The 22,927-nt window shown below is 47.3% G+C and overlaps 1 protein-coding gene across 7 annotated transcripts in view; it reads right to left on the bottom strand.

Annotated features, from left to right (window-relative positions):
* Positions 1-22,927, bottom strand: part of TRERF1 (transcriptional regulating factor 1) — a 196,687-nt gene that overhangs the window by 32,985 nt on the left and 140,775 nt on the right. For all 7 annotated transcript variants that reach the window (XM_061196217.1, XM_061196213.1, XM_061196219.1 and 4 more), the window contains 3 exons: positions 3,511-5,175; positions 2,038-2,084; positions 993-1,143 (listed from right to left, as the gene is read on the bottom strand). In XM_061196217.1, coding sequence (XP_061052200.1) covers positions 993-1,143; positions 2,038-2,084; positions 3,511-4,917 — 1,605 coding nt within the window. In that variant the 5' untranslated portion in view covers positions 4,918-5,175. The remainder of the gene's footprint in view (positions 1-992; positions 1,144-2,037; positions 2,085-3,510; positions 5,176-22,927) is intronic.

Below are 22,927 nucleotides of genomic sequence, written 5' to 3'. Positions count from 1 at the left end.
TGCTCTTCCTGAAATGTTCCTGGACATCATGCGTGGGTGACAGAGAACCGCTGCAGGGTGGTTTCCTTCCTGCCAGCCTGAGTCCCTCGGCTCCAGTGATGCCCGTCGGCAATGGACAAGGCACTTGATTTTCTACATTAAAAAATCTTGACTGTGTATGACTTGTATATTAAAGCAAATAGTGAAGAAAAAGTTTTGTGTGGCTGTCATTGCTTTTAAAGAAACGGACATGGACTTATAATCAGACCAAAAAAAAAAAAAAAACCACATAAGCTCTTGTGCAGGACCTTTTAATTCTATGGGCCTCAGTTTACTCATCTGTCAAATGGAGGAAAAGCTCTTTTAACTGGCATGGTTGGCAGATGGAGTGACCTGGGTCACATCAAAGTTTTTGGTGAACAGAGAGTTAATCCCATAGACTTAAATTAAGATAAACAGCATTCAAAGAATTGAGAAAGTTCTTTGAATTTTAATCTAACTCTAAAACTGCATGGGTAGTTCACCACAAGGGTATCCTACCTGGATAATCCTAAGGGCATTTAAAGGTCTTCGGACGCTAGAGTCTACTACTAGTGCCCTGGTGAACAGAAAATGCTGGCTGGGAGCCCGATGGTCACACTAGCTTTCCCTGGCCATTGACTATGGATCTGGAAGGCCCAAGGGACCCTGGTCTTGAGTACTTCAAGCAGCAGAAGTTAAAAACAATATTGCATCTACATGTTTTCTTTGCTGTCTTCTCCAGGAGCTGGAGAGGCTGGGATCCCCTAAAAGGATTTCTACCACCTCAGTTCTGGACTCTTGTTCATGAAGCCAGTGGAAGCGGAGACTGTGTGACCTGGCTGGCTCCCAGCGTCAAAACTTGAGTACTTCCGTTAGGGAACGACCATGCCTCCTCAGGTTCCCCGAGTGGGGCTCACATCACTCTCTGATGGCAGCAAAGCAAAGCAAGCAGCACATGGCCTGGGAAGGACCGGGGGCTGACTCCTGCTCACCTGTTTGAGGCTGGGGGAGGCCCTCATCCCCCCGTGGGACCGCATGTGGCCGTTCAGGGCAGGCAGACTCTTGAACTCCTTCAGGCAGATGGAGCATGTCAGCTTGTTCTTGGCATCAAACTGCTCCCCAAACAGTCCTTTTGGTTGGCCACTGCTCAAGGGTAGGACCAAGTGGAGAGGACACACACATTGATGAAGGGAAACAGTGACTCATCACAAGACCTCACACCCCACAATGAACCCATTTCATTCATCCAGAGCTCCCATGGCTATGGCCCTACTTGTATCACCCCAATTCCCTTCAGAGAACTAAGCCCAATTTGCAGATGGAAAACTGAGGCTCAAGAGTAGGAAAGGGCGTGCTCAAGATCATGCAAGAGTTGAACCAAACACCTTTCTTCATTCCACGCCTTCAGATGCTGGGTTTTTTCCCACCTCTGGCTTATGACCCTTCTAGAATCAGCTTCAGCTCTCCTCTTCCAGAAGTCTTCCCTTAGAGACATGGGTCTCAGTCTTCTGGTTCAGCCTCCAGGTTGCATGTCTTAGTTTGTAAGGTTCTGGCTAAGTCTTTATTTACCAAACCCATGAGGGGAGGAAACAAGACTGTACTATTCACTGGGGCATCCTCATAGCTTAGTTCCATGCCTAGCACACAGTAGGTACTAAATAAATACTCATTGAATGGACAGAGGGCAGAACATGGGCTTTGGAGTCCATCCCAGCATCCCTACTTTCTTGATGTGCAACCTTAAGCTCTCTGAGCCTCAGTTTTCTCATTTGTAAAATAATAATGATAATAATAGTTAACAGTGGTTGAGTGCTTACTATGTGCTAGGCACATGGTAATCATACCAACCCTCATTGAGCTACTTTTATTACATATGATATAGAGTAATAATAAGCACTCAAAAACAATAGCTGCTATTATTATTCTTATAAATTTCTTTGAGGAATTGACTTTGAATTTGGAAATGAATCATGAGACAATTCAGGGAAACCTTCCAGTCTCCCAAAATGCCAACAAGCCTCCATGCATCCATCCTACCTTGAGTCAGGGGACCCTGGCTGGGCTCTGCCATCAGGTAGGTGCATCTGTTTTCAGCCATGCAGGACACCGGAAGAAAGAAGAAAAAAAACAAATGTGTTTCTGATGGGAGGAGTCCTCGAGCAGCGGGAACCCCAGGGCCTGCACACTTCTAGGATTCTTTCTGCTCTCCGCCTCACGCTGACCGGGCTCACAGATACGCACGCCCTTGCCCTTCCACACCTGAGGCTTCCAGACTTCTTTCCCCTGATGTTCCCTGGCTTGGGGCCACGCCCCCTCACGGAGCCCCGCCAGCCACAAGCTCACCGGGACTCAATCCCCCACCTCCTTCCTTCTTGTTCTCCCTCTCCACCAACTCTGTACACAGACAGGCTCCATTCCCGAATGGAGGGCTGGACGACACAGCCTCACGCTGGGAGACCTCAGCTTTGGCCATGTCATCTTATTCTTATATTAACAAAGTCTCTCAGTTACTACAGGCCTGAGTCCTAAACAAAACAGCGTCAAGGGGACTTCATGCCTGATCTTCAACCTTCATCGGAGCCCTCTCTCCATCTACCCCAATCCTATTCAAGGTGCCCTCCTCCCCCGACCCTGTTGTCACTTGAGTGTAGCACTTGGGACACGCCAAGGCCTGAACGGTGCCCAGGACACAGTAGGCAGTTTTGTGATCAAATACATTTTGGAAATAATCCAGGGTTAATGACCGTCACCCTCAGGCTGAATCTGGCCTGCAGACATGGTTTGCTTGGCTGGACTGTTTTAAAAAATCCTAAGAATGTCATTAGATGGGACGTCTGCTCTCTAGCCCACACAGTCCTTATTATCTCATCCCAGGCCGTTTTGCTTATTGACTTTACCTGCCTGGATCCTGTGGGCAGCTAAGGTTTTCACCTCTGCAACTACACAAGGTATCCCCTTGGGGAGATGTGCAGTGCACATGAGCATATTAAAGTCTCTGAGAAGCCCAGCAGCACTGCAACCTGTTTCAATTTAAGAAACCCCAAATTCGTTTATCCAGAGAACCCATTCCCCTCCTCCCAGCAATATCCATTCAACATTCTACGGAACTCCTATTCTGGGCATTAGACTTTGAGAAATGCTATCATAATGTGGTCTCCCTCCCAAAGAGGGAACGATTTCATAGGAAATTCCCTAAGGATACAGACTTAAGGGGCACCAGACACGGTGGTGGTCCCTGGGCACCTGATCAGGCCTTGACCGTTACATGCATCATTCAGGACCTGATATGGTGTATTGGCCATCTCCTTAGTGAGATTGTAAGCTCTATGGGCAAAGGACTGAGCCAAAATTGCTTTTGTATTCCACAGCATCTGGTTAACGTTTGTGGAATAAATAAAGTACAGAAGTGTTGGAGGGGTTTGGAGAGCGGACTGGGCACTGCATAGACTCAGCTCTGGCTGGCCCATGGGCACACTGAGACACCAGGAGAAACAGCCACTGTGAGAATACCTGGGGCCACACGGCACTGGGAGATGGCTGCTGGTGCTGAGGCCCCATGTTGTTGAGGTGGATGCCACTGGGGGACAGGAGCGGCCGGTGGGGGAGCGCACTGCTGACCCTGTTCAGGTCCGAGCTTGTCGGGTCACTCATTCCTGTATCTGGAGGCCCCAGGTCCCCATGGGAGCTCAGCATGGCCTGGGCCTGCCTGTCGCTTGGATAAGTCTTGGGCTGACCATCCTCAGGCTGCTGGTGCTGGGCCAGGTGGCTCTGCTGGTACATGGGGTGGCCGTAGGGCTGCTGGGGCTCCTGGTAGTAGTACTGGGGCACGGAGCCCAGCTGAATCAGCTGGACAGCGTGCGCCTGCTCCGGGGTGTACTGGTGGGGGTCCCTGTGATAAGAAGCGGGCTGCAGGTGCATCTGTGGCTGACGTGACTCTGGCAAATGCTGCATCATGGGTGAGGACTGGTAATACTGAGGTATCTGCATCGAACCCTGCCGCTGCTGCAGCTGCTGGGGCTGCGCTGGGCGAATCTGCTGCTGCTGCTGCGGCTGCATTTCTTGCACTGACATCCGCGGCTGCCCGGCTTGCTGCTGTTGCTGCTGCGGGTAATACTGGTGCTGCTGCAGCTGCTGCATGTGCTGGGACAGCATCTGGGGGGCCTGCAGTGACTGTCCTCCCTGCACTGGCATCTGGGCCAGTGGCTGCTGGTAGTCATAATACGGGTGCCCTTGGCTTGGGTGCGGCCCAACCTGAAGAGCTGGTTTGGACAGCCCGCCAGTGAAACCAGGGTGAGGCTGCTGGGGCACCTGCTGGTAGCGGGAAGGGAGAGCCGGTGCTGGGGGCTCCATGGGCTTCTGGGACAGCAACTGGCGGAGGGCGCTTTCAGGGGCTCCGTCCATCACCGCTGACTGGGTGTGCAGCACCTGGGCCATATTGTTGACCTGAATTCGCAGGTTTTGGTTGGCAAACACCTGGGTGAAAGAGTCTAGCTTGTGCAGGACACCGCTGGTGAGCTTCTGGGTCCGGATCTCGCTGGCCTGGGAGTAGGTGTACTGGTAGCCATCGGTGGGCTCCGCCTGGGCTGGAGACCCCCACATCATGTTCGAGTTGGTCAGGTTGCCACGTAGCTGGACATGGTTTCCAGGCCCTGCATGGCCTGCCCACCCTCCCTGCCTTGAGGAGTCCACTTGGCCAAGCGTTTTGGAGCCAACAGGCAAGCCCAGACCATCCCGAGTGTCTTGAGGGAAGTGGGGGGAGATGGGTGATGCCTGAGGGGCATCCATTCCAGCCCCGGGGACTGTATTCCCATAGTTGTGGTTCAGCCCACCGTGGACGCCAAGTGGTGGCTGTTGGTAGAAAAGGTTCTCACCACCGTGGGCCACGTGATTGGTCTTGTACAGTTGCTGATCCCCCATGGTGCCTGCCTTGATCGTGAACGTCCAGCCACAAAACCATAAAAAAAGATCAATGACACAAACCCGAAAGGACTGAAACCCTGAGAAGCAGAGAGAAAGCGTCCACACTACTCCACGGCTGACATGTCCATGACTGTGGCTGGAGCCAGGTGTTCCTGTTGGCCTCTACCACGCATGTGCAGGGCGGGGGGTTTTACATCCTCACCCGGGCTGAGGTACGGACCAAACACCACCGTGGTGAAGAGATACTGCTCACACCTGCAAGACGAGATGCAAAGGACAGGAAAGGATTTACTTGGATGTTTTGCAATGAGCAACTGTATCTACCACAACCCATTATGGAAATAAACACAAAACAGGAGCCTGGATTAGAAATAGCCAGTTTCATACATGTCACTCTTTTACACTTATTCTGCAGATCCTGACCCCCATGTGAGATATGAACTCTCTTACTTTCAAGCCATTGCTCAACGGCTCATTAGTTCATTGATACGTTAATTCATTGTTTTGCTCACTGATTAATTCATCCATTCTTCTGGAACCCTGCTATTGAAAGCCCAGCACTATTCTAGGTCCTGTAGGGGATATAAAGAAGTTTAAGACATTCATTAATCAATTCATCTGGTCAAAAAATACTTATTAGACATAGACATCTACCAAGTGTAAGGCACAATGCTAGGAAATCATTAAGACATGGGCCATCTCTCAAGGAGCTTACAGTTAGAAAAGGCAATTGGCCACATGAATAACTACAGTACAAGGAGGAAAGAGATGCATGTAATGAAATGGTGAAAAATAACAGATAAGGAACTCATAGTCTGGAGAGCGTATTTCTAGCAGAAGAACAGAACCGGAAACAGTTTCAAGGAAAAGTAGTACACGTGTCAGTACACAGCTACCTGCTTCCTTGGGGTCCCTGCTCAGGGAAACATCTGTGTACAGTGCTGACCAGCTGGTCGGAAGCCTATGATGTGGCCTGACTCAAAACAATAGGCTGGGCCAATCAGATTCCCTCTCTTAGAAACATGAACTAGGAAATTTTGAGTGATTGGTCTAGTCTGATTTGAAGCCATACAAGTTCCTCTGTGAACTTCAAACTGGGGTATGTCAACCCCAGGGAGTACACAAAGACTTTCCAAGCACTATACACACACATTCAAAGCTTTAAGAGAATCAATTTCCAGATCCTCAACTTCCATAAAAACCCTTTTCTAGAACTGATGGGTGACAGAATTACAGGACATTTGGTCCTGTCCAAAACATCCATAAGACATTGGGTCCGTAAGATATTTGGTCCACGTCAAAAGGTCCCTGAAATTTGGTCTTATCCAAAATGTCCATAAAGCATATTTGGTCCATGCCAAATGGTTTTGGACAGGACCAGATGTCTGCTAACCAGTGACAGAGGTGCCATACCTGCTCTTTCACAACAGCCCTCCTCCTTTACAAAAGAAAGACAAACTTCTTACTCATCCCATCCCAAATCTTAACTGGGCTTACGCCCCAGGGATAACTCCCCCAGCCGCCACATGAGAGGACACAGAACATTGAAAGTGAGCAACACTAATAAACAAGTAGTAAATCTTCTTTGCAAGCTGGGTGGTTTCCAATTCTTTTTTTCATTAGGAAGGCCTAATAGAAGTAATTAAAATATAATTGTTAGTGATATATCACTATGTGATTTTTGGTACATAACTCAGAAGCAGATCAAGAACTGAGTAGACCCTGCTTTAATAAAACTTGTATTTTTATCTATTAGTTTATGTGAATGAGGGTTTTTCAGCGTTTACATCTATATAAATGAAAAATGGAAATACAATCGACACTGATCCTTGTCTCATATCTCATGCAACAAATAGTATTCTTCCATGGATAAATAAAAAAACAGAAGAGATAACCTGGCACCAGCAAGATTCTATCTCTGGACCTGGGTGATAACTGCATGGGTGTGCTCACTCTGTAATAACCTGAGCTGTACACTCAGACCCCGTCACATACATGCATGTATGTTATACATCAATAAAAAAATTACTTAGCCAAAACATGGAAACAGCCTAAACGCCCATCAACAGATGAATGGATAAAGAAGATGTGGTACATATATACAATGGAATACTACTCAGCCATAAAAAAGCACAACATAATGCCATTTGCAGCAACATGGATACAACTAGAGATTATCATACTTAGTGAAGGAAGTCAGAAAGAGAAAGACAAACACCATATGATATCCCTCATATGAATCTGTTTCTACGAAACAGAAACAGAATCACAGACATAGAGATCAGACTTGTGGTTGCCAAGGGGGGAGGCGGGGAGAGAGAGGGATGGACTGGGAATTTGGGGTTGGTAGATGCAAACTATTACATTGAGAGTGGATAAACAGCAAGGTCCTACTGTATAGCCCAGGGAACTATATCCAATCTCCTGGGATAAACCATAATGGAAAAGAATATTTTAAAAAGAATGTATATGTGTGTAAAACTGAGTCACTCTGCTGTACAGCAGAGATTGGCAAAACACTGTAAATCAACTATACTTCAAACAAACAAACAAACAACCCAAAAAACTCCAAAAAGCAAACAAAAGAACAATGTATTTACATGAAAAAAATTACTTTGAAAAGTCACCAGCATCACCACCTAACGTACATTTTCAACATAATTTTAGTTTTTATGTTTATTAATTATTTATCCAAATTAGAATATATTTTATGTTGTTTTGATTGCCTGCATACTATTAATAATCATAATTATATATCAAACACGAAGAAAATTTTAGTATTTAGAACTTTCTGATTTCAGGAAATTTAAAAAGTTTTAACTTCATATGAAATTGTTACAGAGAAATGTGACAGGGAAACAAACGACAGAGCTTTAAGCACAAAAACATATTACATATATTACATTAGGGTAAAATTCCACAGGGGAAGTGAAACAGAAGTAAAATTTCAAGGAGAAAAAGGAACACTGACTATTAACAAAGAGCGTGCTCATGCGTTTTTAAAATGGATGATGGTGGGTGTCAAATTCCTATGGTGTTTAGATTCCACTGGATACATTTAAAACAGTGATGTAATCGTTTTACTTAAAAATATCAATGTTTACAATGTACTGGAAATTGCATCTTTGGCAGACGTATGATAAAAAATGTAGATGTAAACTTAAAAATGTGTGAGAGGGTAAATGGTTTTACAAAATCCTTTTATGGGGGATTTTAAGCAGAAAGTTTGAAGACCCCTGCAGTAGGCCCCCTCCAAATGGGTGCAAGCCTGAGTTGGTCTCTGTCCCTTTCGGAATGACAAGAGAAGGAGATGGACAAATTCAAGGTGGGGGGTTTGGTTTGGTGGAATGAATGCTGGAACAAGGGAAGCAGTGGGACGGGACAAAGGTTGGCCAAAGATGGCTGGAGCAGATCCTGAAGGTGAAGTGATGCGGTGAGCCTTTAGGACTCCCAGTGACCACTCCCAGCTCAGAGGGTCTGAGCTCCTGATCAGCTGCCTACTCCACAGCTTTCAGGTTCAAAGCAAACTCATTATCACATCCTCCCAAATGGATGCTCCTCCATAGTCTCGCCCTCGATTCTTCCCTCTCTCTTAACCAACCACCACAACCCAGCAATTTACTTCCTAACGTTTTCTTAACTCCACCCATTTTTCTCTGGTTCCACTACTATCACCCTAGTCCAAGACACCGTATCTACCTTCTGCACTCTTCCAACAGCCTTCTGATTGGTCTCCCTGATTTCAGTCTTGTTCATTCTCCAGACAGCAGCAGCAGAATAAACTTTTCCAAACATAACTCTGCCCCCATCAACCCACTGTTTAAAACCCTTTCATGGCATCTTAGCAATCTTCGGTTAAAGACCAAAATCATTAACAAGGCCGACAGGGCTCTGCGGGGTTTGTTCCCAGCCTCACGATGTACCCCTCTTCTCCTTGTTCTCCAACACCTCCCCATCCCCACCCCCAGCCACTGTGGTCTTTCAGTTCCTTGAACCTGCCAAGCTGCCTCCTACAGCAGGACCTTTGCACATGCTGGTCCCCCAATTTGGAGAGCGTTCCCCTTCCCCACTCCAACTCCTCATCCAGCCAAGTCCTGGGCAACCTTCAGCTCTCAGCCCAAACTATACTTTCTTGGAAAGTCTATCCTGACACCCACTCCTAAGGCTACATCAGGGTCATTTCTTTTATGTTCTCATAAAACCATATTTCTTTCCTTCAGACCACTCTTCTCAGCCTGTAATTGTACTTCCAGCAGTGCAATTATTTGATAAATGGATCTTTCTTTTACTAGGACAGGGACCAAGTCTGTTTTGACCTATGATTCTATTCTCCAAATCTACCATAATTCCCAGTATATGGTAGGCCCTTTGATAAGAATTTGTTGATGGAGTGGTAATATTGTTGAATGAATGAATCAATAAATGAAACATATAATAATGATCAAGTGTCCCAATGAATTGATATACAGAAAAAGATATTAAGTGTAGGTTGAGCAGATATTAAATTCTCATGAAGAATAGTTTGATTTTACCTGGGTCCTGATGGACAAATAGGGTTTACAGAGGTGAGGGGACCAGGAAGGGTATTTCAGCTGAGGGAACAGCATGCACTAAGGCATGGAGTCAGGTGCAGGGGTCCATGCTGGGGACCATGTCCTTGTCAGGAACTCACTGATGATCAGGCTGAATTTGTATGGTCAGGGATAAATTGTGAGGCCTTAAAATGATGTCCAGCAGTGTTATCCTGTGGGTATTAGGCCAGGCCGCCTGGCTTAAACCTCGCCACTTAACCTTCCTCGAAAGCTTCGCACCAAGTCACTTCCCCCAGGAAGAATTACTTGTTGAAACTCATCAAACTCTGACCATGATCTGATTCTGTGTTCCTCCATCATGCCCCTGTGGGGGGAATGGAAGCTAGATAACTTTACTTCTGTTGACCTGTCTGCTTTGTTGTGTTCCCAAACTGCACGGTGAGAGGGATTACTTTGTGTTCTGAGCTACAGGAATCTATTCTTTATTTGTTCATATTTTCAGAACTGGGAATGTAGTTTATTTATAAAGAACCCTAGAAAGTAGGGAACCCTAGGAAGTCAGAGGGGGGCTCCCAAAGTGTGGTTCCCAGGCCAGCAGCATATAACATCACCTGGGAACTTGTTGTAAATGCTGATTGTTGAGCCTCACCCAAACCCACTGAATCTTGGGGGTGGGGACCAGCAGTCTGTGTTTTAATGAGCCCTCCTGTTGAGTCTGATGCCCTCTCAAGTTGAAGGCTGCCTTAGAGGTCAACTCCCCACATTCAGAGGAACAAGCTGAGGCCCAGAGCTGTAACTGCTGGACCTAGAACAGTACCTGACTCACAGTAGTAGGCAATCAAGAGTCATATACTCCTGCCCTGCCACAGAGAACGGACTTGAGGACACAGCGGGGGAGTGGGACGCCGGGACAAAGTGAGAATAGCATCAATATATATACACTACCGAATGTAAAACAGCTAGTGGGAAGCAGCAGCACAGCACAGGGAGATCAGCTCGGTGTTTTGTGACCACCTAGAGGGGTGGGATAGGGAGGGTGGGAGGGAGGCTCAACAGGGAGGGGATATGGGGATATATGTATGCATAGGGCTGATTCACTTTGTTGTACAACAGAAACTAACACAGTATTGTGAAGCAATTATACTCCAATAAAGATTAAAAAAAAAAAAAGAATCATATACTGAATGAAAGAGAGGGAAAACGACCTCCCTAGGAAGATGTAGGAAGGTAATAGCAAGACCATGTGCTACTTATTTTACATTAAATTTATGTATTTTTTGAATAGGTACTATATTTACGTGGTTCAAAATTCAAAAGGTATAAAAGAGCATACAAAAGACTGAAAATCATCCTAAATAAATACTTGAAAATAAAGTGAAAAGTTAGAGCAAAAATTTTAAAACGGGTATCTGCCCAAAGTCTTCCTCTCAGCCTTGTCCCCAGATACCCAGCCCCCCCTCCTGGGACAGTCGTTCAGGTTCCTGTATATTCTAAAGATATTTTATGCTCATACAAGAATGCTTGTACACACCCCCACCCTTACCCCCTTTACACAGGCAGTAGCACACAGTTCAGCATCTTGTCAAAAGGCTGTTTTAAACATATCATCTAAAACCTGGAAACTGTTCTTCTTGGTGGATTAGTCAATCCCACAGGACTGTTCTAATACCAACTCAAGATTCATGTCTTTGTTATTTTTCTAATAAGGTAACTGCTTTGCTCATTATGTACAACACTTCCCATTGGGTAATTGGCACCAGGAGCTTTTTCATTCATGAACAACTTAACAGAACTACTGCTTTCACATTTCTTTGGTCAAGTCCTTCCTTATTAGAGCAAGACTTCAGGATTCTGGATTCAGTTCGACAAAAAAATTGTCTGCTCAGAATCTGAGATGCTCTCTCTGATCCCCCGGAAGCATTATAGTCAAACGACCTGCTTCGGAGCCCATCTCCCCACTGTCTGTCCAGTCATTCCAAGGCAGGGACAGCATCCTACCCATCTTGGGTCCCCAGTGATTGAGACACAGCAGATGCTCAATAAACACTCATTGAGCTGAAATGCCAAGCCAGACAAATGAGACCCAAAGCACTTCACCCCTAGATTTCCATGCTTCTGACATGGACCAAGGGCCAGAATTTACTATTTTCACAGGGCCCTACAGTGCCAGGTTCATGGAATGCTGTACATAATAATAAGGCTCTACAAAGATGTTTTAGCAAGGGGCTTTTCTGTACAGGGCCAGCTAGTAAATATTTTCAGCTTTGCGGGCTAGCTAGTAAATATTTTCAGCTTTGCGGGCCATACGATGTCTGTCATAACTCTGCAGTTGCAGAGTGAAAGCAGCCATAAACAATATATAAATGAATGGGTGTGGTCGTGTCCTAATAGAACTTTATTTATGGACACTGAAATTTGAATTTTATATAATTTTCACATGTCAAGAAATAGTGTTCTTTGTTTGATTTTTCTTCAACCATTTAAAGATGTACAAAACCCTTCTGGGCTCACAGGCTGTACAAGGACAGTCGGGGGCTGGATTTGGTCCCAGCCATAGTATGTTGACCCCTGTTCTAGTGCATCAAAGTTCCTCTCCCCTCCCCCCGCACCCCCAGGGGCACCAGGAGACGGGGCACAGTCTGCAAGGAAGATATCTGTCCAAAAGGACCATCCTTTGAACCAGAGAGAGAGAGACGGGTGGGGGGAAGAGAGGAAGTTGACTTTGGCCAACGGCTTGGCAAGACTTGTTTGCTTATAATTCAGAAGGGTTAACACCCTGCTCCCGCCAGACCACCACTGCTTGTTTGGGGAAGAAAAACCAAAAAGATTTTCCTTTTTCTGACACTGGGCCGTCCTTCAGAGACTATATACACAATTCCCCAAGTGACTTGGCTTCGGTTTTCGTCAAGACTTCCTCTCAGGTCTGTCAAAGGAGTTTAACTTGGATTCTCCTGGGATTCTGCTCCCCAAAAGAGGCTGAAGCCAAGGGCAGTTCTCCAAGACATGGGTTCATGATTCATGGTCTCCTTTATAGCAACGTTGTTGTTCTAAATGTTTTCTGATTAGTCTCCTAAATAAAGCCAGTGGATGTTTTATAATCCAGTAACCCAATTACCGTGGACCAGTTCTGCCAATGCCGGCGATTAGCGCCGAAATCTTCCTCCATGTAGAGTGACTGGCGCATCCTTGTTCCTTCCCGCCCCACTGCTCCCTGCCCCGGGTCTCACGCTGACTCTCAGCCCCGGGGGGATTCCCAAGGCTTCCTTTGGACACCAAGAGACATTTATTTCTCCATCTTTCAGTAGCACCCTGTAGCATCAATTGCTTCCTCCCAGCCCCAGGAACCAGGAAGAAGCCTGACTCACAAATGGAGAGTTTGGACTTTGCTTCCTGCGGACAGCTCTCCACCAGGACATGGAGATGGGAGCTATTTCACTTTCTGGTGTGCGGATCCTCACTGTCAGCGCTCTCTCCTCTGGGCCAGCAGTAGTTCTCTACCAGGGAATTAATTAACATCGTCTTCCCCCCGTGACTGCCACACACCGCTTCCCTCCCGCCCTAGCTGGCATGGAGCAGTGTGAATGATGCTGAGGACACAGGGGGAAAAGTAGGGAACTCAGAAGTCTAGGGTGGCTTCCTGGAGGAATGGTCTGAGTGGGCCCTATTGATATATTCCTGGATAGTTTTTCAAAGCACCCGCCTTGACAAATGGCTAGGCCTGGGTGGGGAGATTAAGAATATGGGAGTAGCCAGAGGTTGACAAGAGGTCTGCAGAAAGAAGGGAGGACAACGGAGACACCTGAAGAAGTCACACTTGAGTCCCTGGGTGACCCGAACGCTGACTACTTCATAATCACAAGTTTCTCCTACGGAGTTGCTGCCAGGAGAATTTCAGGAGCAATGTGACCGTATTCTGAAGACCTACTTTGTGCCAGGAGATCTGACTAGGTCATGACGTCTGGCCTCAAAGCCCAGAGACTGGCAACTGTACCCGACCTTATCCTCTATATTCTTTCCTGCAAACTCACAAGGAGGACCTACTGTGCCAGGACTCTGCTAGGGGAGATGAAGACCCACAAACATGTGTCTTGAGGCCTACAGTCTTGGGGGGCAGGTGCCAGGCTTCCTAAAGATCTATGAAATTTCACAAGGAGGAGGCGGAAGAAGGCCTGGCAGGGGGGTGAGGTCACACCAGCCAGGACTCAGGAGGCACCGTGGGCAAATCCTTGCTGCTGGGGACTCAAGGAGGGTCTCAGCGGGGTGGCCAGCTGGAGTGGTTTGGGCCAGGGTTGCAGGGAGGATCCTCCGCTCCTGCCCCCAAGGACTTGAGGCTCAGGCCTTGTGAATCAGCACTTGGAACCAAGGAAAGGATCGCCCTCCCTACAGCAGTCCTGGGCAGGGTAGGGCAGGGCAGGGCTGGGAGATTGGGAGGCTTCCCTCTGACACAGCCCCAGGGAGTGTGGGGTGAAGACGGAGGGGAAGGGGGTGGCTGGCGGGTAGATCTGGCCTCACTGGCTCCAGCCCCAGCATCAGGGCAAATTATAAACCTAAGAAAACACAAGTCAAGCACCTGAGGGCTCTGCTCCTATCACTCAAGCCCCACACCCAGCACCCTGGGCCGAGCTGCCGGGAGGGCCTCCAGCAGGTCAGCAGCACAGACTGGCTTCCTCTGCAGGGGATGGGAGCGGGGCGGCCAGCACTGTGCCCTGGGATGGCATCCCCAGTGCTGCCCAGGATTCCAGGTAGGCTGTGTGGTTAGAGGATCAATTCCCAAATGCAGCAGCTGGCTTGGCTTTGGTCTGTGACCTTGAAGACATTAGACTGTACAAAAAACAAATGCCCCTTCTTTCTGGAAAGCAGCTCACAGTTCACTGGGTAACAAAGTCTGTGATGCTCCCTTGTGTGTGAAATAACTGCATGAAGGTTCCGTGCTCGGGTGTCTGTCAGTCTCTCTCGGCCCTTCTGTCTGCGGTTCAGAGGGGAGGTACCCCGGGTTATGATGTCAGTGCCACACTTGGACATCCTGTCAACACAGGGCCCCATCCTGGGGCGATGCCATGGCCCTTCTGGCTCAGGGTTCTAAGACTTTGGGGGGAATTCTGGGAGTCAAGAAATAAGCCAGAAAGGAGGACCTCTGATGTCTGGGGCTGGAGGCCTTCCCACCGGCACTTCCTGAGTCACTCCCTCCTCCAGGCCCCTGTGGACCAGGTTCTGGTGGATCATCCTCACTCAGCCCCCACCTCCCCAGCGGGGGTGAACTCTCCAAGGGCAGCTGGAGGCCCCTCTTGCTCATCTCTGGGACCCAGCCTGTGCCTCACATCTGGCACTAGGCTAAGCAAACATTTGCTTGAGGGAGCCAGACAGAGGACCTCACAGCTCCCCTCACATCCCCCGTGGAGCCCCTGGACTGAGGTCTGACTCAGTGACTTGGCTGCCCCTGGCGATGTCTCCTTTGTCCTTGTGCCAAGTGAGGGAGGCCGGCCTTCTCAATCAGATGAGAGGGGCACCCTGAGCGAGCTCCCAGGGCCTGTGGGAAGTTGCTGAGGGAGGGGAAGCAAAGGGTGAACAGACCCAGGGATCGAATTGGGAAGACATGTTGCAGGAGACAAGCTGATGGGAGCCGCCGAGACCAGTTTTGTCAGGAGGGTCTTGTTCCAAATGAGAGCAAGCGCCAAGATTGAGGAAGAATGCCTGCTTTAATTTACGGATGCTTCTGGGAATTCAAGTATTATTACAGAAAAAAGTTGGAAGTGAACATTCACCTGAGATTCCCGCTGTTGAAGTTCTGTGTCCGATGGTGGGAGGACCACAGAGCTTGGCTTCCGTCTACCCAACAGCTACTGAGAAGCCTCAGGGAATCAAGAGGGTGTCTTACCCTTTTCTGGGTTTGCTCCCTCCTCTGGTGATCCTTTATATCCCTCCTGGGAAGCCCCCAAGCCTGTCTGGACTCGCTCAAGACAGATAACCCATTGGTCATTGGCCCTCATCATCTCACTGCCTGAATTTCTTGCCAAAATAGCCTCCCTTGGCTGCTATAAGACCAGAGGGCTGAAGTGATGCATCCACCAGGGGCCCCGGCAGCTGAAGTGAGCGGGCAGACATGGGGCCCCTGGAGCCTGGGGGCCTCGGGGAAAGTGAGGACCAAGCCCTGGATGAAGGATCTGCAGGCCCAGACACGCGTCCTTCTGTTTGTGTGAAACGTCACTCCTCCAGGCCAGTCCTCAGACCAGAACCAGACCAGAACCTTGGGTGTTCTATTTTTCAACCAATGCTAGATTTTAAGCTCTATAGGAGCAGGACTGTCTTCATACCTCTGCTTTTACATCTCTCTCTCCCTTCTCCACTGTGCCACGAGCAGTGTTTGACTCAAAGCAGACCCACTCAGTGTTTATGGAATGCAGCCGACAAGTTTGTCAAACTTCTCTTTCTCTTTTGCATTCACAGGTCACATCTAATTAACTGATGTATCTACAGTAACAAGGACAATGGGCACAAGTAGGTTTGGGAACGTAGCTGATGCTCGCTCAGCCCCCGACCTCATTTGGGGAGTGGGTGCTACGTGTGTGGGTGTCTGGGAGAAGGTGGTGAGGTAGGAGTTGGTTAAAGACCCCTGTGTCTGCATGTGAATGTGCCTTGGGAGCTTTAATACACTACAAAAAAGCATGATGTCAAAAAATCTAAAAACAATAAATGCTGGAGAGGGTGTGGAGAAGAAGGAACCCTCTTGCACTGTTGGTGGGAATGTAAATTGATACAGCCACTATGGAGAACAGTATGGAGGTTCCTTAAAAAACTAAAAATAGAACTACCATACGACCCAGCAATCCCACTCCTGGGCATATACCCAGAGAAAACCATAATTCAAAAAGAGTCATGTACCACAATGTTCATTGCAGCTCTATTTACAATAGCCAGGACATGGAAGCAACCTAAGTGTCCATCGACAGATGAATGGATAAAGAAGATGTGGTACATATATACAATGGACTATTACTCAGCCCTAAAAAGGAACAAAATTGAGTCATTTGATGAGACGTGGATGGATCTAGAGACTGTCATACAGAGTGAAGTAAGTCAGAAAGAGAAAAACAAATATCGTATATTAACTCATGTATGTGGAACCTAGAATAATGGTACAGATGAACTGGTTTGCAGGGCAGAAGTTGAGACACAGATGTAGAGAACAAACGTATGGACACCAAGGGGGGAAAACCGCGGTGGGGTGGGGATGGTGGTGTGCTGAATTGGGCGATTGGGATTGACATGTATACACTGATGTGTATAAAATTGATGACTAATAAGAACCTGCAGTATAAACAAACAAACAAAAAAAAAACAACTAATACTAAACTTTCTTTGGGTTATTTGTATGGAAATATGTTAATATAAATGTTTCAGACATTACATGAAATTTCTAAAAATCTCATATGTTCTGGTATAATGTTATGTCATAATTCTAGTATTACTTTAAAATGTATATCTCAGAAATAACTAAATTTCCTTGTCAGTTGCATTATTATGAACTTTCATCAAATCTTTAACCGTGGTCATTTTTAACTCTTTTGTCATTTACAGACGGTTCTGGGTGTACTCTGATGCTTTTGCAAAAATGTTCCTATAAAAGGGTTTCATCTTCAAGGAATTCATGGAAAAGACTCTGACAAGTACAGGTTTCTGGTAACTGACTGTACTGTTGAACTGAATGAATAAGCATTTTCAGAACTCTAATGGAAAACTGAAGAATTCATAAAAGTGCTAACAAAAGATCAAGATGAAAAAAAAATTAATTACATGGGACTGAGTGAACTGATGAGGATGATTATAATTTTTGTGACTTTCTGTTTGAATAAAAAAAAAACATCCCACAAGGACTCAGAGGCAAAAAATATACAAATCAATTTTCACTGCAAAGTAAAGGAGCTGTTACAGTGGAGGATTACTGGACTGAATGTCAATATTATGACATAGTATAAGTGTGTTTCATTTTTGGTTATTGCAATCATTGTTGCTTTTGTTGTGGTCATCCATTTACAATGCTTGGTGTCAGTTTATTTATCTCTTGTAAAAATAAAATACAGTGTGTGTGTGTGTGTGAAAAAAAAAAAAAGATGTGGCACATATATACAATGGAATATTACTCAGCCATAAAAAGAAACGAAATTGAGTTATTTGTAGTGAGGTGGATGGACCTAGAGTCTGTCATACAGAGTGAAGTAAGTCAGAAAGAGAAAAACAAATACCGTATGCTAACACATATATATGGAATCTAAAAAAAAAAAAAATTGTTATGAAGAACCTAGGGGCAGGACGGGAATAAAGACACAGACCTACTAGAGAATGGACTTGAGGACACGGGGATGGGGAAGGGTAAGCTGGGACAAAGTGAGAGAGTGGCATGGACATATATACACTACCAAATGTAAAACAGATAGCTAATGTAGATAGAGCAGCCGCATAGCACAGGGATATCAGCTCGGTGCTTTGTGACCACCTAGAGGGGTGGGATAGGGAGGGTGGGAGGGAGGGAGATGCAAGAGGGACGAGATATAGGGATATATGTATATGTATAGCTGATTCACTTTGTTATAAAGCAGAAACTAACACACCATTGTAAAGCAATTATACTCCAATAAAGATGTTAAAAAAAAAGAAAACAAAATGCATGATGCCGCTGAATGACACCTTCCTGCACTGTTCTCTGTGCATTTCCTCTTTTTTTTTTTTTTGGCCGTGCCGCATTGCTTGTGGGATCTTACTTCCCCGAACAGGGATTGAACCCGGGCCCACAGAAGTGAAAGCACTGAGTCCTAACCACTGGACCGCCAGGGAATGCCGTCTCTGTGCATTTCATGTGTTAGTTATGTGTCTTCAGGTCAGGCACACACCCTCTGGGGGCCAAGAGCTGGATTCCCCATGGTGCTCAGAGCAGAGCTGGGTGGTGTAGGGCCTCAGTGAACATTTCCGGACATGAGTGGAACTCTTTTTTCCAAAGGCCTTCGAGGTAGGATTTCTGACAAAGCTGACATCTAGACATCACATTTTAGGAATAGAATGAGGAAAGGCAGGTCTCTAAGATCTCCTTTAAGTGCCTGTTTAACCCCCGGAGGAGCTGTTTGGGATAGAAACCGCCAGCCTGAGCCCCCAGCTGCTCCTGGCTGAGCTGAACCCCCCAACAGTTTAGGGGGCATGTGGCACCCACTGCTTGCAAATGGGGGAAGAGGCCAAAGCCTATGACTTGAACCCAGAAAGCCTCTGTCTCAGCAGATAACTCTAATCTCCTTCACAGAGAACACCGGGGGACTATAGGTATTTACCACCTCCACTTCCTGACCCTCAAACAAACGTCCATCCCTCCCCCTGTGCTCTAACTCCTCTCTCTTCACTCATCTTAAATACTGGAGAAACATGGGACCCCCAAGAGCTCACCTCCCACACTTCCAGTAGGCTATCGATTCCTGTTGCCCTCTCCTCTATAGCATTCCCTGACCATCTCCTCTCATCCCCACTGCGCAATCCATGGAACAGTCCTTTATAGCTGGTCCTGCCCCCTCCAGCCTACTGTCCACCCAGCAGCTCTGTCCATGCCACCTTTCTGCTTCAAACCACCCACGTGCCCTCTGCCCACAGGAGAAGCATCCAAAGAGCTCAGGCTGGCACAGGGGGCCCCTCATGATGTGGCCTCACCTCCCTTTCCAATGATTTACCCAACCATTCACCCATATACACCCTGAGCGGCCCCCCTCCCACCCATGGAGCTACACAGAGTCTCCAGAATACTGGTCCCTCTGCCTAAAACCCCTCTTTTCCCATTCTCCATCTTCTCAACCTACTAGTTCCTGTTCAAACTTATCTTTTATGAAGGCTTCCTTGATTCTCAGCCGTTCAATGTAACGAGGTATTTACTGAGTGCCCACTATGTGCCAGGGGACACCATGAGGGGGTTGTATGACATGGTGTCAGCTCTCATGGTGTCAGGGGCTTGCCGTCTGGGGTGGGGGGAGTGTCAGACAATGACAAATCTATGACTGCGATGAGTGGTTATAATAGAGGGCTGTGACCGCAGCAGAAAGGTCAGGGAAGGATCCTCTGCGGAAGTCATGGTGATACTGCAATCTGCAGGATAAGAAGCACTTAAATAGGGAAAATAGAGTGTGGAAAGCTGTCTCCCAGATAAAGTCAAGGATAGCACAGGCAAAGGCCCTGTGGCAGGTGGGAACACAGTGGACATAGGAACTAAGAGAAGGCCAGACTGGCCAGGATAGGAGCATGGCAATGAAAATGGAGAGGGGGCAGGGGCCAGACCACCCCAGGTTCTTGACGGTAAGGAGTTTTATCTTTATACCAAGAGCAATGGGGAACGATTAAAGTGTTTGGATGTGTGTATGTGATGTATGATGTATATATGTGTGTGTGTGTGCATGTACAAGCATGTGTGTGTGTGCATGTACAAGCATGTGTGACTGATCAGACTTCCATTTGAAAAGGCCACAGGATAGACCAGAGGTCGGCAAACGTTTTCTGTAAAGGGCCAGAAAGTATATGTTGCAGGGTTCACAGCCAGGAAGCAAAATCGAGGCTATGATGTAGACGCTTATATAATAAGAGAAAAAACAAATTTCTACAAACTTTTTGAGGAAACTCAAAATATAATAGTAATCGAGTACAATTTAATGTAAATAGATCTACTAATGAGAAGAATGGACTTATTTTTTTAGAGGGATAACGTTTTGCTTAATTGGGTTCAAAGTCAGTGCCCTGTATCATCAAATGTTTACATGCACAAACCATTTTTAGCTCACGGGCTGTACAAAATCAGGCAGTGGCTGGATCTGGCCCATGGACCATAGTTTGTGGACCCCTGGTCAGAACAACGGACCGGAGGAGGGTGAGTGAGGACATGGGGAGTGGGACTCAACTTAGCGATGGTCCAGGCCAGGCAGCTTGGATGTGGGTGGTGATGGAGGGGCATGTGGGGGTGAAGCTGATAGGACTTAGTGATGAGATGGGCAGGGGGATGTGGGAGGGAGGAGTGTCAAGATGATGCCTAGATTCGCATCTGTGAAGACGGAGCACCACGAAAGCTGTTTCACTTTGAGACCTACAACAGGAGTTGTCACAGAGGCAGCTGGACCGAGGGCTCCAAGGCTCAAGAGAGGTTGGTGAGTCCCCTGACACAGGCAGTAAGTGAAGGCAGGGATGGGAGGAAGAATGCCTGGAGGGCAAGTGAGAATGGCAGGACTCAGGCTGCGTGTCTTTATTACACCACTTAGAGCACTGGTCCCAGCTGCTTTATCTGCATCCACCATCAAACTGGGACCTCTTCCAAGGAGTGCCTCATCAACTCTGTCTACTGCGGTCAGCATAATACAGGGCACCCACTGCGTGCTAAGGACACAAAAGAGGGAGAGAAAGAGAGAGGAAGGGGAGACCTTTTGCTTCCACAGGCTCACATGGAGAAGACCCCCCCCCCAATTCACAATGGAAGCCCACTTCCCATTCCTACCCTAAGGGCTGACCATCTCCCTGGCTAACCTTCCACAGGAGCTGCTTTCCACAGGGGTCATGGGACCTTCCCCAAACACTTAAAATCATTCAAGTGTGTGCGCACACACACACGTACACACAAATCTCCTCCCCACCAACCCTTGCCACATGATTTGTAGTGATGATGTATTGACAACACGCTCATCAGCTGTCAGTTCAACATGTCTAAATATTATGTTCCCTCACCCAGAACATCATTTTTTTTTTAATTAAAAAAAAGTTAAGTGGTAATCCCACTCATAGCAAGGAGGGGAGAAAGGGAAAAAAAGCCACAGGTTAAAGAAAATCAATTTTTCTTTTTTTTCTCTTTCCTTTTCCTGAGCAGAAGAGTGAGAAGCTCATGGCTCCTTCTCTCCAACAGCCCTGGCACGAGGAAGTCAGTGCTGACATGGAGGGTGACCCGCCCTGGCGGCCGTGGGTGTGTTTGCCTGACGTCAGTGGAGCTCAGAGCAGACCCGTCCCCCGGGGCCACAGCCACGAATCCTCTGGCCCACGTGGAGTCTCTGGAAGAGACATTGAGGAGTTCATGGGAGGGCGTGCTTGTCCTCATGGCCAACACTAACATTCTGGAAAGCACTGGACAAAGCACCGACACCCTCTATCTTACTCTGTCCCCACAACAAGCTGGTGAGGTCAGAATTGTTTTCTCCATTTGAAAGATGAGGAAATTCACATGCAGGGGAAGATGCACTCAAGGCCACACAATTGTGACAAAGGGTTAAACTTCCAGCCCTCTGATGCCAGGATGAGGCTTCTCTGATACCGTGTGGTGTCCTTCATTCACCCGTCGCAGATCTGAGTAGCATGAAGCTACTTCCCCCTAGTTGGACCCCTGCAGCGCTCTCCACATTCTGAAGGGTCAAGGAGAGCTGGCTTATACCCTGGTATACACACGTCCTGGCCATCAGCTGCAGGCAGCCTTCAACCCTCTACATATAGCCGTGAACTTGGAAGTATGAGAAAGAATCTGATGCACTTTACACCAAAAACCCTTTCTCGTTCCAGGTTTAAAGGGCTAGCTTCAGCTTTCTGGAAACTTTTTTTTTTTTAACTCCTCAGGAACTTTTCTCACTGGAGAGAAACACATGGATTATGTGGCAGGCGTTTTCCTCACAGAAACACCCAAAGTACTGGGCTCTGGAGTCAGAAGACCAGAGTTCAAATCATAATGTTCCACCGGCAAAGTGAGAACCGGGCAGGCTGATCTAATTTTTTTGGGTTTTTTGGAGCCTCAGTATTGACATCTGTCAAAGAGAAATAACAACACCTAATTATTCCAGGTTTTTGGTGAAGATTACACCGGAGAATGTTCAGGACATGCATGGTGCCCAGGGAGAACTCACAAAGTCTCACTGCCTGGGTGGGGTTTCTGTTGTTTTGTTTTGACTTGAGTACAGTTGACATCAAGGCTCAATGACTCAGTCATGATTGAATACATTTGGTTATTTGTTTCCTGGGCAACCTTCAGCCCTCCCTTTGTTTCAGTGAGCAGCACGGCGCTCAGGGGCAGAAATGGCTAGAAGTGGACACAGGAAGGAAGAGAGAAAACCCACAGTCGTGTGGGCCCTCCGGTGTAGGGACAGGTAACCTCACTTACCTTGACACCCTCCTGAAAGCACCACTGCATCAGAGGACATTCCCCTTTATCCCTAAAGATCCAGTGTCACCGTGGAAAGGCTAATGTGCGTTTAGCATACTGTTCACCAGGCAGAGAAAGAAGCAGGAGGATACAGATGCCCATGTGACTTGCTCATGGGGCAGACTTGCTTTCTGGGGCAGGTGGGTCCCTGCGAGAGAGGCCTGTGGATCTCCATGGGTCAGTGAGACTCGGAGGTGCCTAAGACGGACTCAGTGTGGCCATGAGTCAGGTCAAGCTCTCTAATGTGGTTACCGGTAACGAAGGGGGTGTTCTGCTCTCTGGGGTCTGGCTC

This window comes from Eubalaena glacialis, chromosome 7 (assembly GCF_028564815.1).
Source record: "Eubalaena glacialis isolate mEubGla1 chromosome 7, mEubGla1.1.hap2.+ XY, whole genome shotgun sequence".
NCBI lineage: Eukaryota > Metazoa > Chordata > Mammalia > Artiodactyla > Balaenidae > Eubalaena > Eubalaena glacialis.
Note: the sequence above shows the minus strand (reverse complement) of the source record. Positions and strands in the feature narration are given on the sequence as shown.